At 42.3% G+C, this 10,437-nt stretch overlaps 1 protein-coding gene across 2 annotated transcripts in view; it reads right to left on the bottom strand.

Moving 5' to 3' along the window:
- Positions 1–1,603: 1,603 nt before the first annotated feature.
- Positions 1,604–10,437, bottom strand: part of gabrg2 (gamma-aminobutyric acid type A receptor subunit gamma2) — a 42,679-nt gene continuing 33,845 nt past the window's right edge. Inside the window, exons 9-10 of one of the 2 annotated variants that reach the window (XM_048995427.1) lie at positions 10,337–10,360; positions 1,604–5,894 (exon numbers count right to left, since the gene is read on the bottom strand). In XM_048995427.1, coding sequence (XP_048851384.1) covers positions 5,616–5,894; positions 10,337–10,360 — 303 coding nt within the window. In that variant the 3' untranslated portion in view covers positions 1,604–5,615. The remainder of the gene's footprint in view (positions 5,895–10,336; positions 10,361–10,437) is intronic. The other variant, XM_048995428.1, reaches the window with a different exon arrangement.

Genomic DNA, 10,437 nt, shown 5'->3' with positions numbered 1-10,437 from the left:
ACTGCATCTCCTGAAATGCAGCCAGAAGATGATTAAAATAACATGAAACAAAGAAAGATCCGGCAACCATCTGAAAGTCTGTAAATTGGTGCAGCGGCGTGTTGTAGGCCGGATTCTATGGTAAATTTGACCTTACAGTTAAGCCAAGACTTGCATCTCCGAAATAACGTGATACTTGGAAATTCTGCATCGTTTTTTTTTTTCCTTTTTGTTCTCATTATCATGTGTGGATTCCTGGTTCAGTGGGAGGTATGACTGCAGGCATGTGTTGATTTATTACCATTTAATATTAAAATTGCTCATCATTAACATAAATGATTTAATGGTTAGATATATGCTCAGCTAGGGTGTGTATGAAAATTTAATGGACAGCAATAATTTTTAAAATATTTATTCAAGTAAAGAAAATCTCTGCTCTGAGTAATCTGAATGCACATCAGCCCTGGGAGAATTCCCACTTGGGCTAATGACTGCTGTGGCTTTCTGCTGTTTCTGCATTGCTCTGCACACTTTACTAGACCTAAACACATTAATATGCAATTCCATAGATGACGAATGTGGCAAATAATATTATAATCTTAATCACAAATTCATGTGTAAGCAAAAAAAAACCTGAAAAAGCTGTGGCACCTGAAATCATTTCCTACATTGTTATCCCCTTTGCTATCTATTCTAAATTTTGTCTAATATTTAATTAAGAGCTACACAATGATCACTCCAGACGTCACCCGAAGAATGAGTTATTTCCTTGCAGTGCTTATGGTAAGGATTTACCCTTTTGGATTGTCGAGGATTCATCCTTGTAACAGTAAAAGAACAATTTAGTACACTACTAGTCAAAAGCTTTTATGCACACTGAGATTTTCTGCTTGCTAAATTGCCCATAGGAATGCATGTGTGTGTGAATGGTGTGTGAGTGTGCCCTGCGATGGGCTGGCCCCCCGTCCTGGGTTGTTCCCTGCCTCGTGCCCATTGCTTCCAGGATAGACTCCGGACCCCCCGCGACCCAGTAGGATAAGCGGTTTGGAAAATGGATGGATGGATGGATGAGATTTTCTTCATTTGTATGTTACTTACATAACATTTACTAAAAATACAATCAATATTCTTTACTAATAGATTTACAGTATGTTCACCATTTGATTACCTTTCTTAGCAAGAAAATGTCACATCTTTCATTCATCTAAGTAACCCCCTCTAGCAGTTATAACAGAGAAAATTTGAGGCATTCTTACTACAAGAGACATTAAATACTGCTCTGTTTCATGGGATGAACCAGGAAACTAGTGCGTTTAAAGTTAAAGGACGACCTGGAATCTGACTATTCCATCACCACACAGCCAGTTAATAGGGCTTCAGACATGCACATGTTACTCTTTCCATGTTATAAAACAAACCTATTTTATTTGACATATATTTTCATTTATAGTTGTTCACTCAACTTCCCAAAGCTAAACAAGAATAAAGAATCTGCGATTTATGAAATAAATGAAAACGTGGTAAAAACCATTTGCGTGCAAAAACTTTTGACTGGTAGCGTGTATCAAAAAGAACCCGATTAAACCCTTATAAGAATAAGAAAAAAATAAAATAAACATTGTCATTGAATGCAGAAATTTTTTATTGTAAAATTCCACAACTGTATGCAGTTCCTTTATGAAAAGGGTTATCTGTCGTACATACAGTGAACACCTGAACTAGTATCTATGGGGATCTCTGTACCACACCCAAGCTTGGAGACACAGCAGGTGAATAATTATCCAGATCAGTCATCCTCCAGTTGTTGGCGATCATTTACTGAGCCCAAGTGTGACACACTGTATTACTGTCTGATGTCAGAAAATATAACTATTATTTACATGCGATCCACATGTAGGGTCCATTTCAAATATACTCCTTTTTGTGCCCTGGTCATTTCATGATCCTTGAGCATCTGATGTACTGGTGTAGATGATCTGTCTACATGTCTGACAGCTAAATGTAGCATATAAATAATTCACATTGTCCCTGTAGTAGTATTTTATGCCTTTCCCTTATCTGTGTTGATTTTTATGACATAAGCCAAAGGACTGGATTTATATGTAGGAAGTCTGATATGTTAAATTTCCGCAATTTTAAATGCCAAAATATTTTTCATTTTTGCCATTTATTGAAGGTATCGTAATATTCAAGCATTATTCAAAAGGGAATTTATCGAAATTGGTACAAACTAGCTTAACATTCTGGAAGAAATCCACTTAAAACATTAATGGTTAATTATTATTCACGAGTTTTAACACAATGTCTTGCATTTTGTCGGTTATTACATTTGTCAGTCAAAAAATGCTAGCTTAGCTTATTTTGACCAATAAATGCATTTAAACAAGATGTAATTTAGATCATCATAGTGTTTTAATTGCATAAGCGAATATTACTATCAATTTGCATTTGAATTTGGCACTTTAATATCTGTTATACATTTACATTCCCCTACATTTAGCGTTAAAAACAACGATGACTGAAATTTATCATGTGTTCCTTCTTTGTGATATGAAAACACATATTCACTTCAGACAAAACAACTTGTACAAAGACAAAGCTTGGCGATTTCAACGTGACGCCTAATACAGCCGTGGATTAACGTGGTAAGAAGTGAGGTGACGGGGAGACCAGAAGGGAAAAACTTGGTCTATTGCAAGCGATGGGAGAGTATGACATCGGAATTATATACAAACTCCACTCGAATACATCTCCCATTGGTTCCTAAAGCTGCTATTACCTCTCATTCTCGATATTGTCATAAAAAACAAAGTGACATGGTGTGAGAAAAGGGCTCCGTGCTTGAAGAAGCACACAGTAGTTGTCGAAACAAAGAAACACTGTAACACTGACGAACGGTGCCGAAAAGTACAACGTAACAGGATCACTTCACTCACACTGTAAGTCAAAACCTCGTCGATATGATTAACTGACTAGGACAGTTTTTGTTTCAAATTTAGTAACTGGGTATATAAAATGTAATGAAACATACTCGTACTGCATGTTGCGATTGGCCTGTTCGATTCTTGATTGAATTCTTTATGCAGAATAACATTCTCAAGAATTACATGAACATGACACGTAAAAATACACACGGATTTACAGCAGAAACCTGGTTGCTTCAAAGAGTGTACCATGCCAAACTGGTAAGAGTAAGATAGTCTGATCGATTTTGTTTGGTCATTCCCATGCTGCACGTACTACACAATGAAGCGATATAACAACATATTTAAAGCTATACTGATGAAAGCAATAAAAAAATTAAAAAAGCAAAACAAACAAAAAATAAATTGTCACAGACTGTCCATTTTTCCCTCCAGCCTAGCCAATCTTTTTTTTGTTTGTTTGTTTTTGTTTTGAGTTTTCCTCAGTGGGAATACAGGTTAATTGCCTATATAGCTTATACGGTTTGTCTTTTAATTGGGGGCATATATATGTAAACAAACAATGGAAACACACCCGGTTGAACAAAACTGAACAAAAAAAAAATGCATTAGCTGTCTGTCCGAAGTGCGTTGGGTGTTTTAGGAAGGCAGACCTGCTAACCAGGTTTGTGCTAAATAATTCCACCTGTCCATTGTTCCTTGCAACACGTACAAATAGATAGCCCAGCCGCCCCATGAAACCTGAAAGAAGCGACAATCCTCCTGATTGCAGACTTGTTCCATGTCCCCAGACAAACCTTCATGCCTTTTCCGACTCCGTTTCATTCCTCTGCAAAAAGGGCCACTTCCTGTTTTCCCCCAAGTAAACGCCAAGGGTGAATCTCAATACCAAGACCGTACTTGTGATCTTGGCAAGACTGGACTTGCTAACTCGCTTTCCAAGAACAAACTTGGGGATCAATGAATCATGGGATTGGTCTCATTTGGTGAGGAATGCCACACATGTATCCTTGATATTTGGGGCAAGGCAAGGATAACATCCGGGGAATTTTACCATCCTCTATGCTTCTGCTCTTAGTATAGGACCTGGTCTTCAGGCAATGGAAAATGACGTAATAAGGGGTACATGAGAACACAAGTATGCTCAAATAAGCATATTCAGATTCATCCCACGTTTCCTGTTTTTATACCACATGGTCCGGTCCACCATCCTAACCACTGTCACCAACCAATAGCAGTTTGGTATGTTTTGTTACCATCCAATAGTAGTTCTGTATGTATTGCCACCAACCAATAGCAGTTCTGTATCTTTCCTTTCTTAACAGCATCTTTGGTCATGCTGGCACTCCTCTCTTATTGGACGTCCCCGTCATTATGCGTCGCATTGATTTTCAACCATGTTTTTTTAATTTAAATGGTGCACTTATAATTAAACTCCCAGGAAAACATTTATGTTGCGTAACTGTCCGTTTTTTCAGAGCTGCTTGGTAATAATGGAAAATGACATAAAAAAAATTGTGTGATGACAAAATTGGCTAAAATATTGATATAAAATATAGTATTTATCAAAGACATTATTAAATACTACAATTTCCCTACCTGTAGGATCATTTACAGTTTCATTTTCAATACCAACCATCCTTTATAAAGGACTGAAGTCAGTTTTCTCGCATTCCGGAATAATGAAAAAGAAAGAATACTATTAACGCATCAAAGGCAATTGGTTTCAAGTTTATGGGAAACTTAATGTTTCTTCTCTGATGCTTTTCAGTAAAATGTTCTACTTATGTTTCTTGTGCAACGTTTCCTCTTGTTTCCACAGACGTCGGTAGAAGACCTTGATAAGTTAGTTTGTTTTTGGCCTCATAGATGCATGCGTTAAACAAACCACTACAACATAGTCAATATTAAAATATATACAGTTTGTATACAGTTGACTGTAGACCTGATGATTCGTTAAAAAAGGATTCCTCTTTCTTACACACCTTTGACTGAGAAATCTAACCATTGGTTCATAATCACTGTTTATTAATCTATGCTGCTTAAGTCGTGCCTAATTTGCATTCTGGATTCATGACATTTTGACAAAACATGTGACCATAACCCTCATTGAGAGAGGCAGCATAAAGATGGATGGATGGATAAATTAACATATGTGATGAAAGGTAAAAAGCAGATATTCAGAATAATAAAAAAAAAATTGTCAATTTATGGTGGAATTTTTCGATTCGGAATTTAAAATCTAAATCTGAGTGCGATTGGCGGGATAAAATAAAAAAAAATATGCATAAATAAATAGCCAAAACGCCTCCGAACAGCAAAGATTCTTCAGACAGCAACTATCCTGCAGAATGACGGTCACACGGGGTGACGCCCCCCATTTACACTGCCACCTTGCTAACTCATCCGACTAAACAGAGCCATGGCAACAATGAAACTGTGGAGAAATTATATAACGTTTGTTCGGGAAGGGAGAAAAAACCTCTCTGCATTTCAAGGCATCGAGTGATATCATCCCTCGCTCTTCCATCAAGTTTTGCTACAACTTTCTCTCGAACCAGATGCTTCATTTTTTAAAACAACGGCAAACAAGTGTCGATAACAAACACGTGAACCAAAATGGAAACGGACTGCGAAGCGTTGGATTTTTAAGGAGCGCGGAAACGTACGGTCTTTTTCGGCATATGTTAAGGCCAGCTACGTGCGCGAGATTTAGAGATAGAGATAGGACACCCAGTAGACGAGGTTGAAGAGGCCAAAGGCGGTCGGGAAAAAGATGCGAGCGTATGAGTCTATTTTGGCGATGCGGATGTGCAACCGGCCGTGCCTCCAGGCACCCGAGCGGCAGTCCTCGAAGCAGCAGAAGAAGCTGGTGCAGTCCTTGCCGTCGAGGCACTCGTAGCCGTACTCCTCGTCGCGCTCCTGCACGTGAGCTGCGTTGTTCATCTGGATGGCCGTGGCAGACCGAGGGCGGATGTCTACTGTGGGGGTCTGCATTTTTTGCCAGGGAGAGAGCACAGAGTCAGCGGCCAATGCCTGGGAGGGGCGGGGGGGGGGGGGGGGGGGACTCAGGGTGGCTGGTTAGTATTGTCACATTCTTTGCAAGATTATCGCACCTTTTCTTGCCAGTGAGTAAAACAAAACAAAGTACAACTAAACTATGCCCAAGCAAATCCAAGTTGAGCACCTGGCAGCCTGCAAACGGATTGTTCACTTTCAAACAAAGGATGCAAGTTTCCCCCTTCGGGAAAAGCCCACGATGAATTTGACAGATTTATCTATATTTGTTGTTATATCGTTATTTAGCTATTAGATGATGCTAGTGCTGGGAAAGTCATCATGATTTCATTACAACATTTACCACATAACTGGGTATTTATTTTCACATTGGATTCTTTCCTTTGTGTCTAAATAATGTGCAGCTTTTCATGGAAGGTAGCAAAACTCTATCTTTTCAACTTCATTTTCTTAGACTTTTGCTTGTGACCAAAGGTCACAAAAAATCGTGTTTAATCGGAAGTAGATTTATTTACGTGACATTCAAATTAAAAAAAAAACATTCAGCTTAATTATGCACTCTGGATACAACGTTGGTGTGAAAATTAACTCTAATCAATGAGAATACTTGTGTTTGCTTGAGATTTCAGACAAAAGGACTGATATTCTTCATCAAATTGGACTACACAGCATTAAGTGTTGCGTCACCGACTGATTCAGAGGATAATACTGCATTCTGCTGACAAATACTGAAAACATTTCCTGCACTGAGTTTACTTTCTTAAACGCTCCTCCTGCAGGGCATGATCATTCTTCTGATTTTAGATTTAGTTACCAGAAAAAAATTCAAAAGTAGGAAAATATTAGTGGTCGGTTCCAGCCATTGGATTTTCCTTGATCTGTTGAGCAGAGATCCGAATGCCCATAACCCGGTCCTCTCTTTTCCCAGCACTAGTACACAGAGACATACTGGATCCCTTCGCAAACTAAACGTGGTGCCCCGGCCTGATTGGCTCTCAGAGGGATGAGGGATCCGGAGTCCCTGCCTGATTTGGCTGCCCACCGCAGGGGGGGGGCTGTTGACGTGGGACAGTTCTCAAAGGGTTGTGCAAGAAGCAGGTGGAAGCCAAAGCGCAGGACAGCACACACACACGCCGGCCGCGAGTAGCAGGGCGGGGAATCAGATGGCAGAGACCCCTTTCACTGGGAGGGACCGGCGGGGACTGGGAAGGGGCCATTACCCACGGCCACTAAATATCCTCCCTGGAAATGAGGTTCCTGTTTAAACTGACCCCAAGGTTACATTTTCCATTTCAGATTTTTGATAACTAGATCATGCAAATCTTCAATGAAAAAAAAAGGTCAAGTTGAACAATAAACAAAACATGCATCTTAAATGTCCGGATAATTCTGTATTTACACCAGGGTCTGGCTTAATGCTGTGGCTTTTATGCATGCAGAATTTATATCTGACGTGGGGCAGCGCGGAGTGGTGGGTGTCCATTTCAGCCAGTTACGGTGATATAGTAGGATAGGGCTGTGCTGGGGTTTGTCACCCCATAAACAGAACCATTGGTATACTAGAAAAATTATGGATCTGTGTATGGTACGATCCGTGTACACCACCCCCTATATCTGTGTATGCTATGATCTGTGTACACCGCCTCCTATATCTGTGTATGCTATGATCCGTGTACACCGCCTCCTATATCTGTGTATGGTACGATCCGTGTACACCGCTCCCTATATCTGTGTATGGTACGATCTGTGTAAACCGCCTCCTATATCTGTGTATGCTATGATCTGTGTACACCGCCTCCTATATCTGTGTATGGTATGATCCGTGTACACCGCCCCCTGTATCTGTGTATGGTATGATCCGTGTACACCACCTGCTATATATGTGTATGGCATGATCCGTGTACACTGCCTCCTATATCTGTGTATGGTATGATCCGTGTACGCCGCCTCCTATATCTGTGTATGGTACGATCCGTGTACGCCGCCCCCTATATCTGTGTATGGTATGATCCGAATACACCACCTGCTATATCTGTGTATGGTATGATCCGTGTACGCCGCCTCCTATGTCTGTGTATGGTACGATCCGTGTACGACGCCCCCTATATCTGTGTATGGTATGATCCGAATACACCACCTGCTATATCTGTGTATGGTATGATCCGTGTACGCCACCTCCTATATCTGAGTATGGTACGATCCGTGTACGCTGCTCCCAATATCTGTGTATGGAATGACCCATGTACACCGCCCCTTATATCTGTGTATGGAATGACCCGTGTACACCGCCCCCTATATATGTGTATGGCATGATCCGTGTACACTGCCTCCTATATCTGTGTATGGTATGATCCGTGTATGCCACTCCCTATATCTGTGTATGGTATGATCCGAATACACCACCTGCTATATCTGTGTATGGTATAATCCGTGTACGCCGCCCCCTATATCTGTGTATGGTATGATCCGAATACACCACCTGCTATATCTGTGTATGGTATGATCCGTGTACGCTGCCTCCTATGTCTGTGTATGGTACGATCCGTGTACGCCGCCCCCTATATCTGTGTATGGTATGATCCGAATACACCACCTTCTATATCTGTGTATGGTATGATCCGTGTACGCTGCTCCCTATATCTGTGTATGGAATGACCCATGTACACCGCCCCCTATATCTGTGTATGGAATGACCCGTGTACACCGCCCCCTATATCTGTGTATGGTATGATCCGTGTACACCACCTGCTATATCTGTGTATGGAATGACCCATGTACACCGCCCCCTATATCTGTGTATGGTATGATCCGTGTACACCGCCCCCTATATCTGTGTATGGAATGACCTGTGTACACCGTCCCCTATATCTGTGTATGCTATGATCCGTGTACATTGCCTCCTATATCTGAGTATGCTATGATCCGTGTACACCGCCCCCTATATCTGTGTATGGAATGACCTGTGTACACCGCCCCCTATATCTGTGAATGGTATGATCCATGTACACCGCCCCCTATATCTGTGAATAGTATGATCCGGGTACGCCGCCCCCTATATCTGTGTATGGTATGATTCGTGTACACTGCTCCTTATATCTGTGTATGCTATGATCCGTGTACACTGCCCCCTATATCTGTGTATGGAATGACCTGTGTACACCGTCCCCTATATCTGTGAATGGTATGATCCGTGTACACCGCCCCCTATATCTGTGTATGGAATGACCTGTGTACACCGCCTCCTATATCTGTGTATGCTATGATCCGTGTACACCGCCCCCTATATCTGTGTATGGAATGACCTGTGTACACCGTCCCCTATATCTGTGAATGGTATGATCCGTGTACGCCGCCCCCTATATCTGTGTATGGAATGACCCGTGTACACCGCCCCCTATATCTGTGACTGGTATGATCCATGTACACCGCCCCCTATATCTGTGTATGGTATGACCCGTGTACACCGCCCCCTATATCTGTGTATGGTATGATCCGTGTACAACACCCCCTATATCTGTGTATGGAATGACCCGTGTACACCGCCCACTATATCTGTGACTGGTATGATCCGTGTACATTGCCTCCTATATCTGAGTATGCTATGATCCGTGTACACCGCCCCCTATATCTGTGTATGGTATGACCCGTGTACATTGCCTCCTATATCTGAGTATGCTATGATCCGTGTACGCCGCCCCCTATATCTGTGTATGGTATGACCCGTGTACACCGCCCCCTATATCTGTGTAAGGTATGACCCGTGTACACCGCCCCCTATATCTGTGTATGGTATGATCCGTGTACAACACCCCCTATATCTGTGTATGGAATGACCCGTGTACACCGCCCCCTATATCTGTGTATGGTATGATCCGTGTACAACACCCCCTATATCTGAGTATGCTATGATCCGTGTACACCGCCCCCTATATCTGTGTATGGTATGACCCGTGTACATTGCCTCCTATATCTGAGTATGCTATGATCCGTGTACGCCGCCCCCTATATCTGTGTATGGTATGACCCGTGTACACCGCCCCCTATATCTGTGTAAGGTATGACCCGTGTACACCGCCCCCTATATCTGTGTAAGGTATGACCCGTGTACGCCGCCCCCTATACCTGTGTATGGTATGACCCGTGTACGCCGCCCCCTGTATCTGTGTATGGTATGATCCGTGTACGCCGCCCCCTATATCTGTGTATGGTGCACTCCCCCCCGTACCTGTGGTGTATGGTCTGATCCATGTACACTGAATCTGGGCAGAGGGTCCTTGGTGTGTGTGCATAGGGGTGGGGGGGGGGGAGTGAGAGGTGGCACTGGAGCCATGGCAGGCGTGCGTCACTGGGGAGGCAAAGCGTGGGGCACGCATGCAGCTGTGGTTCCGTCCACACAGACGGGGGGGTAGGTGTACCTTTGAGGAAAACAGCCGGAGAAGCTTACGGCCGCACCGGGAACAAATGACACGTGGAAGTGAGAGAGAACAACAGAAAAGAAAGAAAAAAGGAAAGAAAG

Source organism: Brienomyrus brachyistius, chromosome 24 (assembly GCF_023856365.1).
Source record: "Brienomyrus brachyistius isolate T26 chromosome 24, BBRACH_0.4, whole genome shotgun sequence".
Classification (NCBI taxonomy): Eukaryota; Metazoa; Chordata; class Actinopteri; order Osteoglossiformes; family Mormyridae; genus Brienomyrus; species Brienomyrus brachyistius.
Note: the sequence above shows the minus strand (reverse complement) of the source record. Positions and strands in the feature narration are given on the sequence as shown.